Source organism: Zalophus californianus, chromosome 13, assembly GCF_009762305.2.
Source record: "Zalophus californianus isolate mZalCal1 chromosome 13, mZalCal1.pri.v2, whole genome shotgun sequence".
Taxonomy (NCBI): Eukaryota; Metazoa; Chordata; class Mammalia; order Carnivora; family Otariidae; genus Zalophus; species Zalophus californianus.
In genome coordinates this window covers 84,610,489-84,637,472 of record NC_045607.1, presented here as the reverse complement: position 1 = coordinate 84,637,472, position 26,984 = coordinate 84,610,489, and the positions used below count along the sequence as shown (strand labels likewise).

Sequence of the window (26,984 nt, the reverse complement as noted above, 5' to 3'; positions counted from 1 at the left end):
AACTTACATTTCAATTTTACATTATTATAGTGTTAGATATCCTGCCATTAAGCCACATTTAGGGAGGACATAGTTCAGGGCATTCTTTTTCCTAGGTTAGGAGTTCTTGGAGACGGGAATAGATTATTGGAAAATGGTATACAGCTAATGCTTTACTTTAGTAGAAATTATTCTTCCATGTATAATATACATGGAGATTATTATATAATCTCATCAGATGAGTGAAAGTACAGCTCGATGAACTTCACAGTAACAAGCACTCAGATCAAGACAGAGAACATTACCAACTTCCAGAGGCCCCCATCATACCTTTTCTCTGTTGACTTCCCCCAGGGTAATTGATATCCTGACTATTAACACTATAGCTCCATTTCCACCCCTGCTTTTGAAGTTGATAATAAATAGACTCCTTTCTGTCTAGTCAACATGTTGTTTGTGAGATTCATCCATATTGCTACCCTTAGAATGAGATCATTCATCTCATTTCTGTGTGGCCATGGCATGAATATACCTGGACAGTTAATATTTGATCAGTAAATCTCTTCAGGGTAGCTGAAGAGTAGCTTACACTTGACTGTGGCCTCCCCAGACCTTCTCTGATTCCAGCTTGAATCCACAGAACTCTCATCACTCTAAAGACTTAATGACTTGCCTTGGGTGTCAGGATAAAGCAGGTAAACTCCTGCGATTTTTAAAAAACTATGTGCAGGGTGCCTGGGTGGCTCAGTTAGTTAAGCGACTGCCTTCGGCTCAGGTCATGATCCTGGAGTCCCGGGATCGAGTCCCACATCGGGCTCCCTGCTTGGAAGGGCGTCTGCTTCTGCCTCTCACCCTCCCCCCTCTCGTGTTCTCTCTCTTATTCTCTCTCTCTCAGATAAATAAATAAAATCGTTAAAAAACAAAAACAAAAAACTATGTGCAAGGTTAGAATCCTTCAGGAAAAAGTCTATTATTTCTTCCTATTCTTTATATTTTATCCCATCAATTTGCTCTTTTAGTTTGGCTGATTTAGAATCATAGAGTGTTTGAGTCGGAAAAAAAACACATCTCCTGGGAAACATTTTGCATAAATACTGATAATAGTTGTATGAGTTTCTATTTCCTCAGGAATTATGATAAGAAGTTTTATCACATAGTCCCAAGAAAAACTGCAACAGTCCATTCACAATAACAAGTGAAGACCAAAAATACTTCTCTGAATATTTCTTGCGTTGTACTTTATAATTATGTAGTAGAATTTTTTCAATTAAAATGAAAGGCTTCAGGGCATGATAGATTTTTATCAAGAGTAAGATCACTTTTTAGTTTATTTCAATAAAAATTCACATTTTAAAATTTCATAGTGAAATTCAATACGTGTTTTGAAAACTTGTCAGAGTTTACTTCGTGGATTAATAACACCTTAGTTTAAAATGTTGAAGTTAAAATAGGATCTATGCTCTGAATAGTAAATGGAAGGTGCTAAAGACTTGTGTTTTCATGAAACTGTTTAACAAACATTAGAATATCATTAGGATATCATTTCATTTCATTTCATTTTATTAAAGATTTTATTTATTTGGGAGAGAGAGAGCATGAGCACAAAGGGGGAGTAAGGAGAGGGAGAAGCAGGCTCCCCACTGAGCAGGAAGCCCTATGTGGGGCTCCGTCCCAGGACCCCGGGATCATGAACTGAGCCGAAGGCAGACACTTAACTGACTGAGCCACCTAGGCACCCCTAGAACATCATTTTAAATTAGAAAATCTTTTCATTCAGACTGAGGTATATATATATATATAACTTAATTCATTTATTCATTCACTCAACAAAATATTTAAGGAGCACCTAGTGCAGGCATTGCACTAGGCTATGGACATGTCACATGAATACGGTCAATATTGCCACTGTCCTCAGGAAACTTCAGTTAGTTCAGTGTAGTTGAGAGATAAGTAAGTAAACAGATAGTTTCTAGACAAGGTAATCACTGCTTCTATACGTGCTATAGGATTCTGTATATGTTATAGGAGCACATGAAAGTCACCGAATCCATCCTTGGTTGGTCATGGAAACTCTCCCCCAGCAAGTGATACCTAAGGTGGGTAGCCAGATACAGATTAGAGAGGAGGGTGATGTAGACGTTCACAAAGGCTGAAGCAGCTGGATGCCATTACCTGACATAGGGCGTATAGTATAAAAATTGGATTGGAAAAGGAGAGGGGAACATAATTAAATGAGTTGAAAATAAAGACTCAAAAAGCCCAGAAAGAAATAATCTTTAAGACAGCTTAGTAGAGGGGGTGCCTGGGTGGCTCAATGGGTTAAGCGGCTGCCTTCAGCTCAGGTCATGATCCTAGAGTCCTGGGATCGAGTCCCGCATCGGGCTCCCTGCTCAGCAGGGAGTCTGCTTCTCCCTCTGACCCTCCCCCCTCTCATGTGCTCTCTCTCCCTCATTCTCTCTCTCAAATAAATAAAATCTTAAAAAAAAAAAAGACAGCTTAGTAGAGTAAAAATGGGTCAGGAGTCAAGCCAACTTCGATTCAAACCCTAGCTTCACCACCTGACAGATGTGTAAGATTGAACAGATCCTTTAACTGTCAGAGCCTCTGTGTAAAAGAGGGACAACAATGTGGACATTATAGGGTTGTAGGGAGGATTCAGTGGGATAATGCATGTAAAAGCCCTAGCCCAGTTCCTAGTACATACTGAGTGCTCAAAAATTAGAGGCTTTGCTATTTTGGAAGAAAATCAGGAGTTGGGGAGAGGATCCGTATTCAAAGACCAAAGCCCAGAAGATAAAAACAGTTTTACCAGATCCCTTTGGCTAGAGTTAAAGCTACTAGCAATTAGTTTCCTTATCAATTGACAAGTGAACCCTAATAGTGAATGAACTTGTGGTTGCTTGGATAAAATCACCAGAGTTGTAATTTATGTTCCAGGACCCAGTTGTTTACCAGACATGCTGAGTGTAGGGATGGCCAGCAGCAAAATTATAAAGCAGATCTGTTTGTTTTCAAACACTCCTAAGCTAGCTTGTAGTTCCCTTGTGAAAATGCAAAATGGACTTCTGAGTAGGGTGATCATTTGGATATTTGCATTTACTTTGGTTTTCTTCCGAAGCCTAGTAAAATGACAGTAAAGGAATTGTTATTTTAAGGCAGAAACCCACAGTGCAAATGAGATTAGGAGGGAAGATAAAGCAAACTAGGAATTTAGATGCCATACAGACAAGAGATATCTTATTTATTAGATCTGAGAAAGGTGATCCTGAAACTTTCCTCAGAGAAAGCTAGGGAAGGCCTGATTGCATTGCAGACCTCCCAAAAGGTGTGAGAATATCAATACCTCTGGAAATGGGGATCAAGTAGGGCTAAAACCAGGAGGATTGGTTTATAAATCTGTTTAAGGAGCAGTTAGAGCTCTTTAGATGCCCTGCTAATATACAGAGCCAGATTACTACCCTCTCTCAGCCTGGCAGAGGCTAGATAAGGTAAATAAATAGAATCACATTCTAGGGAACGCTTGGCACGTTTGGGGATGGGATTCAATACAGTGAACAGAGGGAGGTGGTTTCCGTGAACAATTATGGAAACATTTGTAACCAAATAAAAGCAGAGACCTTTTACCTCTATTCTGATTCCAGAACGCTGGAGATTGGAATGTCTGGGATATCTGACCAAGTGGAGAGGGAAGACCTAAAGATACTGACATCAAGAGTACCCCAATTATTTCTTCTAGGGGAAGGGAGGGAAAAATAAAATAAGATGAAATCAGAGAGGGAGACAAACCATAAGGGACTCTTAACCATAGGAAACAAACTGAGGGTTGCTGGGGAGGGGTGGGGGGTGGGGGGATGGGGTAACTGGGTGATGGGCATTAAGGAGGGCACGTGATGTAATGAGCACTGGGTGTTGTATGCAACTGATGGTTCACTAAATTCTACCTCTGAAACTAATAATGCACTATTTGTTAATTAATTGAATTTAAATAAAATACAAAAATTTTTTAAATGCGCCAGTTAAATGGTCCAGCGAGAGTAGCAGAAACTGAAGCTATCAGTCAACGAGGCTTCCCCTCACCCCCCCCAAAGCCCCCCACTTTTCTAGTACCTCAGTCCTAAACTCGAGTAGATAACCAAAAATTATCAGACATTTAAGGAAAAGAACCAACACAAAAGTGTTGACACAAAATGAACACATCTTTTAGAATCTCTAAAAAGAAAGTTTTATTCGAGGTCAAGTTAGGACAGCTGTGCAGGAAACATGCTCTTCACGGGGAAGAAAGAGGTCTGGAGAAGGAACGGTTTGCAGGGATAGATAACGTTTCTACATTCAACAGATCATAGATTAACAGAAAGGCAGGAATCACAAATGTTACCGTCAAGGAATACAGGGAGTATTGATCAATATCTTAAGGACAAGATGATTTTCCTTTAGGCTGCTCCTTTGTAAGGCACACCAGCAATGTATGCTTGGCGGGCTGTAAACCGGGCTTTTGGTTTAAACAACGTTTATGTATAGTCCTACTGACTCAGAAAGAAGTCTAAAATGTTTTCCCTTATAGAACAGACCTTTAGAGAGGTGTTTTTTTTTTTCCCCTCTCATCAAACGGTAGAGTCCAGACCAAATGAACATAAAAAGCAACTTGGAAGAGAGCAAAACTATAATGGGATCAGAAAACTATTATTAATATACACATAAAGGTAAGAGGTGATATTGTACCCATGAAATACGGATATTTTGTAAATTTAAAAGGACTATTCAAGGAATTAAAGGGGGCTTTGGGAAATTAAAAAAGATATATGATAGAATAAAAAATCCAGAGACAGTGTATATAATTGAGTTGAGCAAATCGCCCAGAAAGTAAATCAAAAAGAAAGATGGAAAATATGAGTTGAAAAAAAGAAAAGAAAATTAAAGGACCAGAATAAGAAGTTTAATAGCTGCATAAGAGGAGTTCCACAAAGAGAGACAGACAAAACCAAAGGAAGGAAATCATTAACAAAATAATTCCAGAAAATTCAAGGAGAGGACATGAGTTTGCAGATTGGAAGAGCTACTAAGTGTCCAGATACTAGATGAAATTAGACCCACTCCAAGACACGGTACTGCGCCATTTCCGAACACTCTGCATTTGTTTGCTGGGGCTGCTATACAAAACAACACAGTGCATGGTTAAAATAACAGAAATCTGTCATCTTGGTTTTAAAGGCTGGAAGTTCACGATCGAGGTGTTCTAGACCCCAGAATAGAATTTTTTCTTGAGAACATGAAACTAAAGGATCACCTGATCCCTTTGAACATATGAAAAGGACATTTTAGACAAGTGTATAAGAGTTTGAGATGAATTAGTGATAAGTACACGATAGTAAGCAAGCAAAACTACAAACACACACAAAAAAAGAAAAATATTAATTTCAGGGTAAATGAAAAGTTGAGTAGGAAAAAAATACAGGACACCCTGAGGCTCAACTGTCAATATCATTTCCACAGTCCCAATAATGTTAAAATAAATATTAATCTAACCAAGACAGACACACACGTTGGAAGTATAGGGAGACAGAAATAGTGGTGGGTACTGGGTTATACGTGTAGGTGAGAAATGAGAGAGTTACATTTTCTATGCACAAATCCGTGGTTATGTCAAAAAAAAATCATTAATCTGCACACTTAAGATTGGTAATCTTTATCTGTTGGTTATGGTGCAATTAAAAAAAAAAATACACACCAACAACTGTTGCTCAGGTTTCAACCTAAGATCGCAAACACGAGTGCCCAAGTGGGGCTGGACAAGGAACTTAAGTAGGTGGAACAGTCCTGCAGTCTTGGTAAGATGCGATAGGGTATTGTTGTGGGCACAAGAAACCAAAGAAGACATGCTCTGCTCATGAGTGGGCTACCCTAAGCTCCAGTTATAAAAACATGTATCACAAAATTCAAGGACTTTTTGAGAGAAGCCATATATGTAAGTTTTTACAAATGAAAATGTCCTGATTTTTAAAACACTGCTTTATGAAAAAACATAGCTGGGAGATATAGTTGGCCTATCCGCTGCTGGTTATAGTGATGAAGCTTTTTCATCCTCTCTGCAGGGTGTGAGAGAGACCCACTATCTCTGAAATTATATTGCATTGGGTTAGTAAAGTTGGCTCTGGATGAAAGTAATTTTATTTTTTATTTTTACTTATTTTTATTTTTTTTAAGATTTTATTTATTTATTTGACGGAGAGACACAGCAAGAGAGGGAACACAAGCAGGGGGTGTGGGAGAGGGAGAAGCAGGCTTCCCATGGAGCAGGGAGCCCGCTGTGGGACTCGATCCCAGGACCCCGGGATCATGACCTGAGCTGAAGGCAGACGCTTAACCGACTGAGCCACCCAGGCGTACATACAGTGTCTACATCTGTTAATGTGCACATGAACAAGGGTAAAGGGTCAAGCAAATAAATGAGAAAAATTACAGTATTGTATAAATAAAGACAGAAAGTAGATCAATGGTTGCCTGGGGCCCAAGATAGAGAGAAGATTGATTGTCCACAGACCGTTTTGGGGGATGATGGAAGTGTTCTAAAACTAGATTTTAATCATTGTTGCACAACTGTATAAATGAATTAAAACTCTTTAATTATACACTTAAAATGGGTGAATTTTATGCTAGGTCAATTACACTTTAATAAAGCTGTAATTTTATTTTATTTTATTTTTTTAGATTTTATTTATTTATTTCAGAAAGAGAGCACAAGCTGGGGGAGGAGCAGAGGGAGAGAGAGAAGCAGACTCCCCACTGAGCACAGAGCCCAATGTGGGACTCTATCCCAGGACCCCGGAGTCATGACCTGAGCCGAAGGCAGATGCTTAACTGACTGAGGCACTCAGGTGCCCCAGCCATAACTTTAAAAGAATAATGGATGATAAAATTAGTGGGTTAAAATATGATGAGAAATAAGATATTTACATGGTCTCAAAGTATCTCCTCCCTAGATACTTATTAACTATAATGGGGAAAATAGTTACTTTATGGTGGAGAAACCTGGCTGACACCATTTTAACCAAGTGATCAAAGATAATATCACCAGGGGCCCCTGGGTGGCTCAGTCGTTGAGCGTCTGCCTTCAGCTCAGGTCGATCCCAGGGTCCTGGGATCAAGCCCCGCATCGGGCTCCCTGCTCGGTGGGAAGTCTGCTTCTCCCGCTCCCCCTGCTTGTGTTCTCTCTCTCGCTGTGTCTCTCTCTGTCAAATAAATAAACAAAATCTTAAAAAAAAAAAAGATAATATCACCAGTAAAGGGATGTATGGATATCATATACTTTCTGAAGTGATGCACAGAGGATATAATATCAATTTGTGATATTCCAGCCCAAAATGCATAACCTGAATTTAATCCTGAGTAAGCATAAAACAAACCTGAGTTGAGGGACATTCTACAAAATAACTGACCAAGTACTATTTCAAAGTGTGGAAGTCATGAAAGACACTGAGCAATGCCCCAGAATAAGTAGATTAAAGAGATGTGATAACTAAGTGTAATGTAAGATCCTATATTGGATCCTGGTCCAGAAAATGGATGTTAGTGGGACAGCCAGCAAAATTTGCATAATGTCTGCAGATTGGTTAATAGTATTGTGTTCTCCTGCTTTTGATAATTGCACTATGATTGTGTGAGATATTAGAATTAGGGGAAGCAGAATGAAGAGTTTGTGAGAATCTCTGCATTTTTTTAAGATTTTATTTGAGTTTTTTTTTTAAAGATTTTATTTATTTATTTATTTGAGAGAGAGATAGTGAGAGCAAGAGCGAGCATGAGTGCAGGGGGGAGGGGCAGAGGAAGAGGGAGGAGCCGACTTGCACTGAGCAGGGAGCCCGATGTAGGGCTCAATCCCAGGACCCCAGGTCATGACCTGAGCTGAAGGCAGGTGCTTAACCAACTGAGCCACTGAGGTACTCCTGTTTCTGTAACTTCTGTAAGTTATTTAGAAATATTTTTAAATGAAATGTTAAAAAGTTAAAATGAAGTTTTACCTTTCAGCTTGGAAAATGGCAGTGGATAGTTAAGAAATGAATGGTGAAGTGATGAGCCAAATTCTACCAAATTCAACTGCTAAGAAAGCAATAAGTCAATGTAGAGATGTTTTTAAATGAAGTACTAAAAATAAATATTATTATATTAACTATTTTCTCCTTCTTGTTCCTCCCCTCCTTATAGAGCAGTACTATACACAGTATTCTGTTTTTCTTTTTCTATTTAACAACACATCCTTTTAGTGACTCTTGTATTAGTCAAAGATAGTATTTTTTTTTATTTTAAAATCTTTAAAACCCGAAATCATGACCTGAGCCTAAAGTCAGATACTTAACTGACTGAGCCACCCAGGCGCCCCTGAAAGTTAAACTTTTTTAAAATAAATAAGATTTATATCAACAACCTTTTTATGAAAGACAAATTACAAAATATCTATCAAAATATTAATTGCATATGCCTTTTGACCGAGAAATTCTCCTGAAAGGAATTGTTCTAAAGGTAAGATGTTGGAAACACCCTAACCATCCACCTGTAGGGGTATAGCTCAATAAATTTGGCTCATTTATATGTTGGAATACTATGGTCGGATAAGACTTTGCATTTTATTTACATATGAAACTGCTAGAAACACCTTTATTTTGAATAGCCTCCAAGAAAAAGTTGGACAAAAAAGAGTGACTGGAGCATTCTGATTAATAAGAGAATCTACACTAAAAGATGGTGGATTTTTTATTAATCACAAGCGTGGTAAATTCATATACAGCTTAACTGAAAACATTTAATTCCCTGTAATCTCTATATCCCATAGATAATTAAACAATTAAGATTTCCTTCAACAAACATGTTGATAAGGTCATGACATGCTTTAAAGTTAAAGGTTACATTCCGGGAGGTTAAATAACTTTGAAGTTAACAATTGACTCACCTGGAGAGCTACTTGCTCTTTTTTAGTAAACATTGACAAGAAAAATTAATACAACAACAACAGAGCACATGTATGATAAATCTATCCTAACAGCGACAGAGCATATTCAGATCTTTGCCCTACCTGGCCAGTGCTCTTTGTGCGTTGTGCTTCTGTGGTCACCAGAATGTAAACATTCACTTTATTATTTACTGAGCAACATAATAAACAGAGCAGTGCTTTGACTTCTAAAAACTCTGGGGTCGATAAGATTCTGTCTTGCCAAGTTTTGCATGAACTATCATTGTGACCCATAACCTGTCTTTTATATTAAGTAAAGCAGAATCAAAATTTTAGGTTTAAAATATTTTATTTGAGGGGCGCCTGGGTGGTTCAGTCGGTTAAGTGTCTGCCTTCAGCTCAGGTCATGGGGATCGAGCCCCACATCAGGCTCCCTGCTCGGCTGGGAGCCTGCTTCTCCCTCTCCCTTCTGCCTGCCACTCCCCCTGCTTGTGCTCTGTGTGTGTGTCAGATAAATAAAATCTTTTTTTTTTTTTTTAAATCGGGATTCTGCTGTTATTAAAGCAGGGGGTGGAAAGTGTGTTGGGTAATACACGTACTAATTCAGGGAAGTTCAGATTATTATACATGTAAGTTTGGAGGGGTCACTAAAATGAAGGTAGTCTGTAGGAGTAAGTGTGCCGAAGGATGTTGATATGAAGGAAGTTCCCTAAAAAGATTATGTGGTCGAGGGGCGCCTAGGTGGCTCAGTCGTTAAGCATCTGCCTTCAGCTCAGGCCATGATCCCAGGGTCCTGGGATCGAGCCCCTCATCGGGCTCCCTGCTCGGCGGGAAGCCTGCTTCTCCCTCTCCCACTCCCCCTGCTTGTGTTCCCTCTCTCGCTGTGCCTCTCTCTGTCAAATAAGTAAATAAAATCTTAAAAAATAAAAAAGATTATGTGGTCGAGATGTAGGTATGGAAGTGGCTTTGTGGCTTGAGAAGAGGTATTGCTGTGTACTCGGAGTAGTCGACACTGGGACTCCAGGCCAGAACAGAAACAGCAAAGTCATAAGAGGAAAATAAATCGATCTGAAAAGGATTCATGAATCTTTCCTTCGTAGTGAAACCACGGTGCTCACGGAGAGACAGAGCTACAGGACTCAGAAGACACTCGCTTGAAACTGGGAAAACCTGGCTTTTGCTGATCGCACAATATTTTTGTGTTAAGTGCAACTAAACACTCTTTGTAAGAATATGAATGAATAGGAAGAAGAAGGAAGGGTGAAGGTATTTTATTTTTGTTTCTGTGTCTTTTACTTACCTTGCAGAAATCATACATAGGTGCCTGTAGATTTTGCCACTTTTCTAAAACTATAAAAGTTAGAAAGTAAAACTTAAAGCCACAAATGTCACTTTTAAATGTCCATTGTCAAGACAAGAGGATGTTATTTAGACAGTCTCCTAAACTATTACAACAAAATCATTGCACAACATTTTTTTTTTTTTTTAGTTTTGCTCAACGTCCACTCCTTGCCTGATAGTATATTTTGGAAAAAACAATGCACCTCTCAAAAGGCCAGCTCGTAGGCTTTGAATAATGTTTTCTTTTGTGTGGGGGGAGGGTGAAACTGATGTACAAGTGACTGGGCTGTAAGTTAAGCCTTACTAACAGTATGCTTTAATAGTCCGAGACAAAAAATCAGAAAAATATTACTGACAGCCTTTGAAATGAAAGTCACACTCTCCAAAAACACTGAAATGTATCTATTTCACCTGCCAGCCACCATCAGCATTCTGGAGGAAAGAATATTATTTCATGGGTGCCTGGGTGGCTCAGTCGTTAAGCGTCTGCCTTCGGCTCAGGTCATGATCCCAGGGTCCTGGGATCGAGCCCCACATAGGGCTCCCTGCTCTTCGGGAAGCCTGCTTTTCCCTCTCCCACTCCCCCTGCTTGTGTTCCCTCTCTCGCTGTGTCTCTCTCTGTCAAATAAATAAATAAATAAAAATCTTAAAAAAAAAAAAAAGAAAAGAATATTATTTCATGTCCTTACAGTGGTTTTACATCTTAACAGAGGGTATACAATATTTGAATATTGATATTCTGTCCTAATGGAGGTGGCCTTTGGCTTCTGGCCTTTCAGAGATGTTCCCATTAAGTTCATCTGCATCTAGTGAAAAACAGCAAATAAATCGATAAATATTAAGTGTTTAAGAGATGCTTTATTTGTTTGTTGTTTGTTTACCAACCACAGCTATGTAAGAGGAACCGGGTTAATTCTGAAACCCTGTTTCCTTTCCTCTAAACCAATAGCTATTGCAGGACACTGATGTGTTCTTTCCTTTGTAGGAAGTAGCAAAATGAGAGAAGAAAAACAAAACAAAACAAAAAAAGCAAAACCAAGCCAGCATTATTTTTAGCTTTCCTCTGATTTGGATATAGTGACAGTCCTTAGTTTTTCTCCTGGCAACTCTCCTAACTTTTTTAAAAGAGTAAAATGAGGCAAAGGGGAGGAGCAGACAATTGTGCCAAAGATCTTAAGACTAGGTTATCCTCATGAAGCTGGGCGGCAGGAATCCAGACGGCCGGAGGGCTTATCTGCTCTGCTCCAACGCGGGAGGCTCCTCTGATTAGGAAGACTCAGGTGCCGCCTAAATCCGGTCCCTCCGAGACCAGGTATCAGTTTCCTTGGAGAAATAGTTTAAGCTTCTCAGCTTCAGACCTCCCTCTGAATATTCATATGGTGGTAACTGTGGTGCCCAACACTTTGAGGGCAAGGATTTACAAACTAAGCTGAAAATAGCAAGGATGCTATTAAATAATAGTAGAAAATAAAAAAAAATAGCAAAGACGATCTATTTTTGCAAAGTATCATTTAATACAGCTTAACAAGGCAGCGCCCGTTAGCTTGGATCTGCAGTTGGTGGACTACGGCTTATCGCCTCTTTTTCTACTGCCTGCAAGTAGAATGAAAAAAATAGTATTCCATGACATATGAAAATTATATCAAATTCAAATTTCAAAAATTTGCAGAAATTTGTTCTCTCTTATGATGTAAGTACCTACATAATATTCTTGAATTTGGCTGTTGACCTGTAAAACGTAAAATATTTACTACCTGGCCCTTTACAGAATAAGTTTGAAGATCCGTGGTTTGGAAGAACGTGGGATCGAGTGTCAGGTAAATCTGGAATGAGCCCCAGGACTGCCATTTACTAATTGTATGACCTTGAGCAAGATATTTAACTTTTCAAGACTTAGTTTCCCTGTCTATAAAATGGGCATACGAATAACATTTATCTTGCCAAGTTAAAGGAGATAATGCATTTGATGTGCATAACACAATGCCTATCACATGGTAAGGGATCCACACATTACTATTATTGTTGTAGTTATTGCTTTGCAACAAAGCTACTGAAACTAAACAAAATGGCAAAACTGAGGAAACTTTGAAGTTACCTTAGAAAATGCAGTAGACTCTACAATATTATGATTAGGATTTTTTTTTTTTTACTTATTTTAAATGGCATTTGGGATTAAACAACAACAAAACCTCCCTCAAATAAAATGGATAAAAGTGGTGAGTCCTATGTTAAGATAGAAGTGAAAACAGTCACACATGTAGGGAAAGCTGAGATTGTAAGCCATATATCTGAATATATCTAAACCCTCCCCTCTTCAGACACATGGATGCTAAATTTTGAAAAAAGTTAATAAAAGTCAGAAAAGAAAATGGCGGAACTCCACAGAATTCCTGGATAGATATATTGCTGAAGAGTCTTGCAGAAACAGACAAAAGAAATTTAGTAAGCTGCAATCTTTGTAGTCATGCCTATGTGTGGCTCAGCTGAGAAATCACCATGAATAGGTTCAGACTTAACTGCTCAGAAGGCCAGGGCTTGAAATGGCTGCAGGAAGACCTTGAAGGCAGTGCTTCTCTGCAAATTCACACTGGCACCCTCCACATTCTAATGCACAGTGAAAACTTTAACACTTTTAAAAAATAGCGGCTCTTGGGGCGCCTGGGTGGCTCAATTGGTTAAGTGTCTGCCTTCAGCTCAGGTCATGATCTGAGGGTCCTGGGATTGAGCCCCATGTCCGGCTCTCTGCTCAGCAGGGAGTCTGCTTCTCCTTCTCCCTCTCTGTCTCTCTCAAATACATAAATAAATAAATCTTAAAAAATAATAACAGCTCTGTTGTAATAAAATTCATGTACCATATTATACACCTATTTAAAGTATACGAGGGCACCCGGGTGGCTCAGTTGGTTGAGCGTCTGATTCTTGGTTTCAGCTCAGGTTGTGATCTCATGGGTGGTGGGATGGAGCCCTGGGTGGGGCTCCGCACTCAGCAAGGAGTCTGCTTGAAGATTCTCTCCCTCTGCCCCTCCTCACCATGCTCTTTCTCTCTCTCAAATAAATAAATCTTTAAAAAAATAAAGCATCCAATTCAGTGTTTTTTTGTATTTTCACATAGTTGTGCTACTGTTACCACAATCAATTTTAGAACATTGATTTAGAACATTGATGACACCCCCAAAATGTACACATGAGCAGTCACTCCTCTCAGCCCGGAGTCCCTGGTAACAACTAATCTGCTTTCTGTTTCCATAGATTTGCCTACTCTAGGACATTTCATGTAAATGGAATCATACCATATGTGGTGTTTTGTGAATGCCTTCTTCACTTAGCATAATGCTTTTGAGGTTCAGCCATCTTATAGCAGGTACTTCATTCCTGTTTGTTGTGAGATAATTTTTCATTGTATGGATGTACCACATTTTGTTTATTCATCCATCAGGTGATGAACATTTGGAGTGCCTTTATCTTTTGACTACTGTCGTGTGTAAAACTCTTATTTGCTCTGACCAAGGCTATACACTGTTACAGCAATATTTGTCAGTCATCTTGACTGAGCTGGCCTTATTGGGCACGGGTTGCTCTTGGTGAGGTAAGAGATGTTAGTATAACATTCTGTCAGAGCCACGTAAGGGAATCTGCAAGAATGTGTCTGAGCAATGTGTAAGAGAAAGTGGTCAGGGGTGTAACAACTTCTGTTCAGGTAGTAATACAGTGCTGAGAGGTCACTGAATGCTGTCCATAGAGCAAAACCTGGAGATGATTGACAGAAAATGAATGAAGAAATTGCTGTATAGTCATATAACAGAATATAATAAAACACTACCTGTGCCTCTGAAACAAATAATACATTTTATGTTAAAAAAAAAAAAAGAAGATAGTAGGAAGGGAAAAATGAAGGGGGGAAATCAGAGGGGGAGGTGAACCATGAGAGACTATGGACTCTGAGAAACTGAGGGTTCTAGAGGGGAGGGGGGAGGGGGATGGGTTAGCCCGGTGATGGGTATTAAAGAGGGCACGTTCTGCATGGAGCACTGGGTGTTTTACGCAAACAATGAATCATGGAACGCTACATCAAAAACTAATGATGTAATGTATGGTGATTAACTAACATAATAAAATAAATTAAAGGGGCGCCTAGGTGGCTCAGTTGGTTAAGTGACTGACTTCGGCTCAGGTCATGACCCTGGAGTCCCGGGATTGAGTCCCACATCGGGCTCCCTGCTCAGCAGGGAGTCTGCTTCTCCCTCTGACCCTCTTCCCTCTCGTGCTCTCTATCTCTCATTCTCTCTCTCTCAAATAAATAAAATATTTAAAAATAAAATAAAATAAATTTTAAAAAGAATATAATAAAACAGAGGAGTTGAAAATATAGATAACCCCAGGAGATTACATACTGTATGATACTCTTTTTATGAAGGTCAAAGACAAAATTAAACAACATATTGTCTCTGCACATATATATTTGATAACACCAAAAAGAAAGGAGGGAATGATCAGTCACCCGAAATCAATTCAGGATAATGGTTACTCTCTTAAGGGAGAGGCAGAGGCAGAAGGTTGGAACAGGGTACTGACTCCACATAGATAGGTATACTTATTGGTAATGTTCTTGGGCTAGGGATGAGGTCAAAGGAGTTCATTATAAACATAAATAGAAAGGAGGGCTACCCATGGATTAATGATGAGAGTGCCATGAACCAAAGAATATGATAAATGAACACAGGTTACCTGAGTCCAAATAAGAAATGAGAAAGAAAAATAAATAAGAGTAATGCATGTACATTGTAAAAATTTGGATATACATGTGAAATATGTAGTTATAAAAAAGAGAAAAATTTTCACTCGTTATTCCTTCAGGGAGAAAAAGTACAATTAATATAGTAGTGTTATAGCTTCCCATTCTTTCCCCTATGAATTAAAAAAAGGTTTTAATGACACTAAAAAACTGTCAGATTGATGAAGTCTGTTCTCTACGGAGACTGTTTAGGACAGGCTACCCACTCCAGGCTCCCACCACCCAGATCTCAATAGGCAAACACAGTGACAGCGTCGCGGCTGGAGCCCTAACAGCTCCGCCCAGCTCCGCTCAGGTTCAGAGAGCACGCCCCGGGGGTGGGCCCAGCTCCTTTGGGGGGCGTGGCTAAGAGGGGAGGCCGTTCTCAGCCTCGGCCCAGGTAATCTGGGCGGGACCTGGAGGCGCCACACGTCGCAGCGTGATGACGTCAAGAACGCGCCCGGCGTGGCGCTTTCGGCGTGCGCAGCTGCGTTTCGGCGTTTTGGTTCCGTCTTCTGAGCCGAGGGTGAGGCGTGCTGTGCGCTTGGCCGGGATGTTACCGGCTATGGGTGCTGTGGATGAGGAAGAGGAGCAGGCGGAGGAGGACTGTCCTGAATTGGTCCCCATTGAGACGAAGCTAAGAGAGGAGGAGGAAAAGTCTGGGCCCGGCGCCAAGATCCCAGTCACAATTATCACCGGGTATTTAGGTAACTAACCATCCCGGTCAGAAAATGCCGTGAACGCTGGTATCCTGGGATTTTGGGGGCTGCCGGTGCCTCATCACCTTAGGCATCTGGGCCTTCTGGGCGACAGCACATGTCTCTGAGGTAGGGGCTGGGTCACTCGCTTCCCGTTTGGGTTGCTTTTCATCTCGGGGCTCAAGGATGCCCAGACCCCTTTGAGTTAGATTCACATATATCAAGGGAGACTGAAAGTTAACCTCGCATTTTGAAACTAGTTTTGGCTTTGCGCCCAGGGGCTTGGACCCGCCCCCTAATTATCCCTGTGGCCTCTAACAAGTTATCTTACGTTTCTGAAGCTCGTGAGCCTTACTGGAAAGTGGAAGTAGTATCGGTCACCTGTTTGAGTTTGTTTTCTTACCCGCTAAATGGGGCAGGAAACACCTGACTTTATGTTTGTTACCTTTAAAGGGTGCCCTGTATGTGCCCGACCCACAGGGGGCATTCTTTAGTAGCTTCCCCTTCCCCAAGAGCCAGCCTCTTCCAGCTATTCGGGGAGAGGACTCCTATCGCAAACATTTTTTTTTTTTTAAAGATTTATTTATTTGAGAGAGTGAGAATGAGAGAGAGAGCACATGAGAGGGGGGAGGGTTAGAGGGAGAAGCAGGCTCCTCGCTGAGCAGGGAGCCCGATGCGGGACTCGATCCCAGGACTCCAGGATCATGACCTGAGCCGAAGGCAGTCGCTTAACCAACTGAGCCACCCAGGCGCCCCTCAAACATTTTTTTGAGGTTTGTTTGCAAAGCACTCTAGGAGAAAGTAAGAATAAAATCTCTACCCTCCCAGACTATTTCTCAAGCCAAGGACGTTGAGGAGTGCACATGGACACTTAAATTCATAGGTGTGTAAGCGTGCAATTTCCTGAAGGACAGTTTTCGGGCTTACACTAGGGGTACTTTCTTGGCAAAGTCTGAGGAGTATTATTTTAAGGCCTTACATTTTACTAGAAGGGCTAGAATAGATACAGGACCATATTAAAAGTGTGGGGAAAATTAAATGTAAACAAAGTGAAACGATTTGGGGTTAATACCATTCCTAGATGATGCCAGAGACAAGTACAAACTTGGTGCACCTGAGGGCCTTTTACATAAAAATAAGGATTAAATCTCTGGTGTTTTCTTTTTGAGCTTTGTAGTCTGAGTTTATTCTCGTTTTTCCTCCGGACTAATTTTATAAGGGAGTTTATTTTTGGTGTGTCCCCGCTATTATTCAGAGGCTGCTCTACTAAGAAGTTGAGCAAATTCCGTCTGAGACAGTGTAGTTAGTTCAGTCTTGCCCCTTTGGTATTTCCCATTTTTCTCATTCCTGGGTCAGTAGAGCATTGGAAGTAATGGTCTGAAGCTTAGGAATGAGGACTTTTGCCAACAACCTTGTTGCTGCATATAGGCGATCTAGTTTCACTGCTTATTCTTGACCATTTTCTCTTTTTTGAAACATTGTTCTATCAGCTTCCATCATATTTTTCTTCTGAAATTTCCACCTACTTCTCTGGCTTTTCTTTTTTAAATTTTCTCCAACCTCTGTCCATCCTTTTAAGTTGACACTCATATAGTTTCTATTTTGATGTCCCGCAGACATCTCGAACTTGGCAGGTCCAAAACTTCATATGTTACCTGACCTTCCAACCCTCCTGTACCGGTGATTCCAACCACCTGGAATACTCTAAAAGTTTTCTAACTAGTCTTGTGTCATGCTTCCCTTTAATATATTCTCTGTATTTTAGCCCTAATGATCTTTGTAAATGTCAACTGTGTCACACCCCTCAGTGTTTCCATTTGGGTTGCAGTTCAAATTCCTAAACATGAATCAAAAGGTCCTATATGATCTGGCTCTTGACTGTCTTTCTAGCCTTCAAAACTGTGGTCCAGCCACCCTGAACTACTTTTACTTTTAAAAGGTGCCAACTAGGGGCCCTGGGTGGCTCAGTCGTTAAGCAGCTGCCTTCGGCTCAGGTCATGATCCCAGGGTCCTGGGATGGAGCCCCACATCGGTCTCTCTCCTCAGCAGGAAGCCTGCTTCTCCCTCTCCCACTCCCCCTGCTTGTGTTCCTCTCTCTCTGTGTCTCTCTCTGTCAAATAAATAAATAAAATCTTAAAAAAAATTTTTTTTAAAGGTGCCAAGTATTTTAGTCCCTAGAATACTTTTCCTTTTTTTTTTTTTTAAAGATTTTATTTATTTATTTGAGAGAGAGAGAAAGAGAGAGAGCACATGAGAGGGGGCAGGGTCAGAGGGAGAAGCTGACTCCCTGCGGAGCAGGGAGCCCGATGCGGGACTCGATCCCGGGACTCCGTCCTGGGACTCCAGGATCATGACCTGAGCCGAAGGCAGCTGCTCAACCAACTGAGCCACCCAGGCGCCCGAATACTTTTACTTTTTGTTACTCCTCTGCCTAGACCTCCCTTTTTGGTGCTCCCTAACATCTTGTACATCTTCTCTCCACTCTGTAATCCTGTGACTTCATTGCCTCTATGGTCTGAATTACCTTCCATCTCTCACTCTCTTAGTCTTTGTAAGCATTGTGAAAGTAGAGACAGTTTGTCTCTGTTTTGTGCACTTTTCGCCAAGGCCCGGCATGAAATCTGGCCCATAGTAGACTTTTGAATGAATAAACTGTGCTTTAAAGTCTTCTGCTTCATAATATGGTTAATTACTAAGTCCTAGTAATTTTATTAGAGGGTCTCTTACATCCACCTCTGCCTTTTCCATTTTCACTGCCACTGCCTAGTGCTACCCTCATGTTCGGGGTCTCTGTCTCACACTTGGACTGGTTCTAAGAATTTCCTCATTGCCCTGCTTCCTTAAGCTCTGTCCCTTTCACTCTATGCTTCACACTTTTGTGATGTTGAGCTTTTTAAAGCACTCTAAACACAAGCCTTTTATCCCTTCAACAGCCTTGAAAGGAATATGACCTAAAGGGATGCCTGGGTGGCTGAGTTGGTTAAGCGTCTGCCTTCAGCTCAGGTCATGAACCCGGGGTCCTGGGATCGAGTCCCACGTCAGACTCCCTGCTCAACGGGGAGCCTGCTTTTCTCTCTGCCTGCAGCTCCCCCTGCTAGTGTCTCTCTCGCGTGCTCTCTCTCTGGCAAATAAATCAGTAAAATCTTAAAAAAAAAAAAAAAAGGAATATGACCTAAAAATGTGGAAGATATTAATACCGTAATGATCATTAAATCCCTCCTAGTTAAAGGCTAGAGATCTCATAAATGTACTTCAGAAGTTGTGTGCGAGCTTACATGTGAAAGGTCTTAGCAGCACTGTTTGGGAAAATAAAGCACTGGAGATAACCCCAATGCCTACCGACAGAAAAGCAAATAAATGATACAGTTGAGCTACACTAACGTGCAGTTTTTTTTCCTCTTTGAACTTTGGTGTGTATAGTTGTTCACAAGATAAATGCTTTTCTTCTACTTGAGCAGAACATACTAGGTTTAACCTGCCACCTACTGGATAAAGTTAGTGTAGCTTTATGAATTTATCTTTCTAAGTACTGAATGTTGTGTATATTGTTAACATTTTTTACATCCATTCTCCTATTTTGTTTGTGTTTTATAGATTGGTAGGCAGATACAGTTGACACTTGAACACTGTGGAGGTTAGGGGTGCCAACTTCCTGCACAGTAACTTTGGACTCCCCCAAAACTCAACTACTAATAGCCTACTGTTGACCAGAAGCTGTACTGGTGGGATGTTGCCCTAGGCACAACTGGCAAAGGGTTAAGCACCGCTGCTCCCGTTGGCCGGGCGGGACAGGGTGCACCCCAGCTCCTTTGAACTCGGGTGCCGAAACCAGTCCCTGGTTAAACTGGTTGGCAGAAGCTTTACTGGTGATATAGTCCATTAACACATATTTTGTATGTTACATGTATTACATGCTGTATTCTTACAAAAAAGTAAGCTAGAGAAAAAATGTTATGAAGAAAATCATAAGGGGGAGAAAATACAGTACTGTACTATATTTACAGAAAAAAGTCCACATATAAGTGGACCTGCGACCCACACAGTTAGTTGTTCAAGGGTCAACTGTATATATACTTATTTTCTTAAGGTTACTTTAAGTACTGAAAATAGCCCGGTAGTCAGTTTGAACTTGTGTCTGGTTAATGATGGATGTTGAAATAAAAGATAGGGCTTTATATGTAAATTTTAGGGACGTAAACTATGTATTCTTGGCTAAGAAACATTGTCATCATGTGAAAGTGTCTAAACATTTTAAATAAAGTACATGAGTAATTTAAATAAAGTAAATAAAGTACATGAGTACTTTATTCTCTGGAAATCCTTTCAATAATTCCTTAATAGAAAATTTAGATGTCTTTGTATTATAAATTGTATAGAAGGCATATTTTTGCTATATGAGGTTGAAGCAAGCTATGATCCATGTTGTAGGTGTATTTGCAAATATTTATAAGATTTTATGTCAACATAAAGCTTTTTAAATAGTTGCAAAGGATACTTTAATCTTTCCCTCTAGAATCTTCTATACCATAGTTAAATAATATTTTAAAAATAGCACACAAATTTTTAAAAACATTGGGACTCCTTTTGTGTGTGCCTTTAAAATTAGCCTTTGAATATTATTTAAAACATGTTTTATAGGTGCTGGGAAGACAACACTTCTGAACTATATTTTGACAGAGCAACATAGTAAAAGAGTAGCAGTTATTTTAAACGAATTTGGGGAAGGTAAGTAAAGTTCAGTGAATGCCATGCTGTAAGAATTTATAGGATAGCTTATTCCCCTGGTGAATTGATATTCCATATTTAAAAATGAAAATACAAGGTATTATAATGTGAACATACTGATGCGGATTGTTCTGGGAAAATTAATTTCTGTCAAGCTTTATTTTGTACAGATTTGAGCTACTGAAATTAGATAGTTTTCATAAAATTTTATATAAATTTGAAATTCATAGCAACAGAATTAAATTAGGTTTTTACATGAAATAACTCCAGAAGTAAAAATCTAAACATATGAAAGAAAGTTCTTTCAGACACTTTCTGTGTACTTTTGTATTGACTATACTGTTCACTTGTAACTTTTGAAAAATTCTTTAAAATGCTTCAGTTCTTGTAAGTTTACCTTATTGGATGTTTATTGTTTGCAAAGCATTTAAAACTGAAGATTTAAAAAATAAGTTAGGGCGCCTGAGCCTAGGGTGGCTCAGTTGGTTAATCGACTGCCTTCAGCTCAGGTCATGATCCTGGAGTCCCAGGATGGAGTCCCGCATCAGGCTCCCTCTGACCCTCCCTCCTCTCGAATGTGCGCTCTCTCTCTCTCTCTCTCTCACTGTCTCTCAGATAAATAAATAAAATCTTTATTTATTTTTTAAAGATTTTATGTACTTACTTGAGAGAGAGAGAATGAGAGATAGAGAGCACGAGAGGGAAGAGGGTCAGAGGGAGAAGCAGACTCCCCACCGAGCAGGGAACCCGATGCAGGACTCGATCCCGGGACTCCAGGATCATGACCTGAGCCGAAGGTGGTCGCTTAACCAACTGAGCCACCTAGGCGCCCAATAAATAAAATCTTAAAAAAAAAAAAAATAAGTTAAATATATGGTTTCCATCTCAAGCATCTGCAGTTGTCTGTGGAAATGCATGCATTTAAAATTCCATTTTTTTTGTTTTTAATATTGAACTATGCTTAAAAAAAATCTGACAGCAGTGTTACACACAATTCTTTGATTACTTTTAGAAGTTTTTCTTCTTAAATGTGAATTTTAACTATAGCTCACTTTTAGCCAAAAAATATGTCTTATGTTGAGCTATTTCTTAAAGTATACTGTTTTCTCAGTTGTAAATGAATAAAGGAGCTGGGTTTTATGAACAAGAAGGAAGACCTGTTAAACTTGATTTCTCATTTTAATCAGCTAAAGTGAAAAGTCCTGTTAGAAAAAATAAAAATGCTAAGATGTTTTAAATCCTAATCTTGTACTTTAGCTTCTTACTAACTGATCTGTTGGACACCGATCACATTTATTATTGGTTGCTATTTTTCTTCATTCCTTCTGGATTGTTTATATAATTTATATAAACCATTTATTTGCAATACTTTCCTTTGCATTTTATTTATAACCTCTATACCCTGAATTCTGTAGCAGTCCCTTTTAGAGCTCTTTATCCTTGCCTAAGTGAAATATAAACAAAAAATATATACATGAAAAATTATTCCATTTTCTTTTGCGGCCATTTGCTTTACTGGATATTTAGAACTCTCCCTTGGCTTTGGTATATTTCTTTATTAGAGGAAAAGTTAAGTATGATAACAAGCATCTCAGAATTTTACATATATATTATTCTTTCTTAAGTAAGCATTGCTAGGAAACTTTAGTTTAAAAATTTATTTTTAAATGAGCACATTGATACCCTGGCCAAGCAAACTTCCTCAAAATGAACTTGGGTTTTTACTCATACTGGGAATATTGAGTAGTCTATCTAGTAGAAACAAAAATAATTTAGAAGAAGAATGAAAAGAAAAAAGTAGATAAGGCAGTCTTTTAAGAGGGTTAAGGGCGTATAAAAACCAATATATTAAACATACTAGTTGGCCATGGACAAGGAGTTCTTTTAAAATAGCTACTTTTATTAGTGGGCAAGTGAGAGGACCAAAGAAGTAGGTATGAGTCATTAATTTTGGATTTGCCTTTTTAGGGACTTAAATCCTCTTTAAAAAATAAAAGCTTAAATAATCTAGTATAGTTTAGAACATTGAGGCTGCACAAACAGAATGAAAGAGTAAAAGTTATAAAAGGTATTTGTATAAAATGTTTTGAAATCCATGTTATTGATATCCTCATCTTTGTTTTTGGTTGGCTAGTGAACATAATCTTAAGAGTGCTTCTTGTTAATTATTTCAGGAAGTGCAGTGGAGAAATCCTTAGCTGTCAGCCAAGGTGGAGAGCTCTATGAAGAATGGCTGGAACTTAGAAACGGTTGCCTCTGCTGTTCAGTAAAGTGAGGAATGTGTTTATTGTGTGCTTGTTGGTTTATTATAAATGTTTATTGATTATATTTCTGGCTTTGATTTTCTCGTGCAATGTAACTGAATTTACACAGTTTGCTTCATTGTATTTTCACAAAGAAAATAACTTATTAGAATGTATTAAAGTGTTTCTTGCTGCCCTATTTATTTTTCTGTCTGCTCTAAATGCTTTGGTTCTTCTATTGAGTTTGTTTTTATTGTCTTTGATGTCAGGGTTTAGTTAGTAATTTCTCTGGTACATGAAAGTCACATTTCATGTGTAAAAGTTACTATTTTACATTGAGTGAGTCATTGGTCTTATTTCCAAGGATTCACCTTCTAAAAACAAAAGTAAATGACCATCGAAAAGGTGAATAGGCTCACGTTGTGTTCCACCAGTGATAGTTGCTTCCAAGGACGGTGTCTGTTTTTTTCACTAGTATACCATCGATCTTATGAAAGGACCTGACATACCTATTCACTCAGATATTTGTTGAGTAAATTAGGAAAATTAATATCTGTACTGTTGACTTTGTATATTCCAGTGAATTAAATTTTTTCTACATCATTTACAACTTAGGTATTTGACTTTGAGTCAAATATATTAACAAAGCTAAAATCATGACATTTTCTTGAACAACCAAAATGAAATCCAGTAAGTATTTTCTTGTACTGTCTAGTACCCTTATTGAGAACAGATTGAAAAGTAATGATCGTGTCCCTTTAGATGTTATTTTAAATCACTGTAATTCATAAATTTTATCATTGTTTTGGATATTGAGTTTTTTCTTTCATAATGCTATAAAAATAGCAGCTTTTGACTTCAGTCGGGGTATTAAAGTTTCCTCTACTTTTAATTTTATTAAAGTATTAACTCCATGTATCTGATTTATTTTGCTATCAGTATATATGCCTCTGTTTTTCCCCACCATTGGTAAATATTGATGGATATTGTGTTAGAAGTTTGGGAATGAGTTAAATTTTCACATGCCTAAAGATATTTTTGTCTCAGGTTGCTACATATATTTTAAAACATTTATAATGATCACTTTAAAAAAATATTTAGGTAATAAACTGTATTTTATATTTTGGTATTCTCCAGGGACAATGGCCTTAGAGCTATTGAGAATTTGATGCAGAAGAAGGGGAAATTTGATTACATACTATTAGAGACCACTGGGTTAGCAGATCCGGGTAAGAGATGACGTTATTAATAACCAGAATATAGTTCTTAAACATTTTTAAATGTATTAGAGAAATATGTAAAGTAAGCATTAAACCTGTACTCCAGACTAAATATTTTTTGTTGTTGTTTAAAACAGGAAAAATACTGGATTGTCATGTTTCTTTTGCAGATAAATCATAATCAGAGTACTTGGTAATTTTAACTTGATAATAGGATTGAAATTCAATTGATCGATTTAAGATTATTGGTAGGAACACAAGTTGTTAAAAGTATGGAAATTTAGGAAAAATAAAGACATTCTACTTCTAAGTTCTACTTCTATATTTGATTGATTATACTCTACAGAGATCTTATTTCTGATTACTTTCTAATCCAGCTTTCTTGGAGGGTCATTTAAAGATACTTAAGGGCTTTTGGACTCTAATTTCAGTATTACTCTCTTTCAATTAATTGTTAGCATTTTGTTTTTCTACTAAAGTTGAAATAATTTTATTGGTAAATACTGTCATTAGGTACAGAGTTTAATTAAGCCTACTGGGCCTTTTCCTGGTGTGGAATTAATGATTATCCATGAAATTTTTATCTCTGAGTAGAATTACATGTAAACTTCTCTATTGAAAGCTACACAAAGTTGAAGTGTTTTAGCAATCGATTTCTGTTTCCTTCTTATCCAAATGTCTTTTAGGTTACACCTTTATTCTTAGTTTGCAGAACATTTAGTGTTCCTTCTGTAAGTCTGACCATACCTTTTTTTTTTTTATTTGAGTTAATGGCATTGGGCCATAAAACTTATAAAAGACTATATAAAAGTACTGTTTAGGAATAATTTATTAGGGGTCATCACTGTTTAAAACAGATATTGAAGTATACTGAAGGTCAAAATGTAATCAATGGTTATTGTACTTACAAATACTGCATAATAACATTGTCCTTCTGTTTCCAAATTAGTGTTGAGTTGGGCTGTTTTGGTCCTGTAGTAGAAAATGTACATACCATGTACATTTTCATACATTTCCAATAGATTTGACTAATGATAGGACTCGGACTATTACATTGATATTAAATATTAAATCTGGTAGGATGGGAAAATACATGCCTCCTTTTTGAAATAGCAAATATCAATTTCTTTCATGGTAGCCACTTTATAGAGAAAAACTCTTGTAACTGAGAGTAGGTGAGTTTAGTAAAACATGGTTCAGCTTTTCAGAGGGAGAAGGAAAAGTTAAAGATCTCAGAAAGCTTTTGTACAAATTGTAGGTATGAACAGGTTAATGTTTCTTCTAACTTTCTTTAGAATAATGATTTTATTGTTTGGGTAAAAATGGAACATTCGTTAAAAAAAAATTTACCCGATATCTAAGAAAATACGAAGAAGAAAGTTAAATTAAATCACACTGTATCTCACTACCATGAAATACAAGTAGGTAAATTTTATTTCAGGGATTTTTCTGTGCCGGTGCTACTTGCTGAATGACAGCATCAGTCTCTGAAGCTTGTGAAAAAATGCAGATTCTTGGGCCCCTCCTGGATCTACTGAATCAGAATCTGTAAGGGTGTGAGCCCAGCAGTCTGTTTTAATAAGCCCTCCAGGGGATTCTTACACATTCATAAATTTGGGAAGCCCTACTCTATGTGCATATGAAAGCTGTAGAAACAGACAAATAATTTTACAAAAATGTGATTGCATTCTTTGTGCTATTCTTAGTAAGTATTAATTTAGTTTTACTTGAATCTAAAAGAGAACTTGGAGGCAGTTCAAGATGGCAGCTTAGGAACACCCTGAACTGTCTTTCCATAGACACACCAGATCTGTAGCTACTTATGGGATAATTCCTGCTCAGAAAGAGCTAAAAACAGGCTGAACAGCTCCATCTACAACAAGGAATATAAGGGCTACGCTGAAATGGATAGAGGAGGTGGAGATGTGGTTTTGCCAAAAACTTCACCCCTGGTACAGCAACTCATAGTAGGGAGGGGTTTCACAGGTCTGGAGTATTTAACTGAGGAGGGATGGGTTTATACCCCACTTTGGGTATGGCCAACCCTTGGAACCTGCACTGGAGAGACGAGGCCCTCCCAAATGGTTTTGGAAACCAAAGGGGCTTGTGCACAGTGAACCTGGAGGGCTGTGGGGAATCTGAGGTACTCCTTTTGAGGGGCTCACACACAAGCACACTCATTTTGGGACCCAGTGCAAAGGCAGCAGTTTGAAAAGTGACTAAATTATATGTGAAGGAGATTCATTTGCTAATTTTAAAGTGTTTGCTGGAGTAGCTGGGACCAGTTGGGACTTTCTTTGGGTCCAGAGATGCTTGTGAGCACCATTTGTGCACTCTCCTTCTACTTTGCTAGTGCAGTCAGGCACTGTGGACACAGACAGCCTCCCTAAAGCCAAGAGTGTGCCCCCATCCCCAGACATTTCCCTGCCTCACTAAAGCCTTGGGTGTCTCCTGCCCACATTGTTCTCCTCCTGCATCACTAAAGCCATGGACGTGCTCCACCCTCAGTACTCTTGCAGCCTTGCTAAAACCTGCCTTTGAGTGCAGTCCACAGAAGGAATGTCTGTTGATCACCTGTCCCTGGTGGCCAGAGGAGCTTGAATTTCTGCACCCTATGGGACTGTAATAGGAAGGTAGTTTGGGGAGGGCTGTCATACCCAAGGCACTGCATAGACAGCAGGCTGAAACACACTACTAGTCTAGTGTGCCTGTGAAAAAGGCCCATCCACTTGTCCTGGAGCTTCAGCCAAAGGGACAGGCTTCAAAGGTGCTCTCCAAAATGTAGGCAGGGAGACACCATCTTTGATCTCTCCCTCAGCCTCAACAGAGCTTGCTGGTATCTCCAAAAAGTTTATATGCTTGTCTGAAGCCCTGATTTTTGCAGCTTGAGTTCAGGAGACACCTCCAGATCTCTTGGGCTGGAGATCAGCAGGTTTTATAGTTGTGGTGCCACAGGGCTATATATTCGTATACTCCAAAAGCTCCTTCCTGTGGATCTGTCTTCCAGTCAGTCTGAAACTAGGTGTTGAGATCACTACCTTTGGAACACTGGCGGGTCTTTTTTTT

General features: G+C 39.0%; 1 protein-coding gene across 6 annotated transcripts in view; it reads left to right on the top strand.

Annotated features, from left to right (window-relative positions):
* The first annotated feature begins 15,488 nt into the window (after positions 1-15,488).
* The window catches only part of CBWD1 (COBW domain containing 1), a 54,248-nt gene continuing 42,752 nt past the window's right edge, over positions 15,489-26,984 (top strand). For 2 of the 6 annotated variants that reach the window (XM_027615289.2, XM_027615288.2), the window contains exons 1-4: positions 15,490-15,739; positions 20,369-20,455; positions 22,630-22,726; positions 23,836-23,927. In XM_027615289.2, coding sequence (XP_027471090.1) covers positions 15,586-15,739; positions 20,369-20,455; positions 22,630-22,726; positions 23,836-23,927 — 430 coding nt within the window. In that variant the 5' untranslated portion in view covers positions 15,490-15,585. Of the gene's footprint in view, positions 15,860-20,368; positions 20,456-22,629; positions 22,727-23,835; positions 23,928-26,984 lie in introns of all 6 variants that reach the window. The other 4 variants (XR_003523650.2, XM_027615291.1, XM_027615290.2 and 1 more) reach the window with 4 other exon arrangements.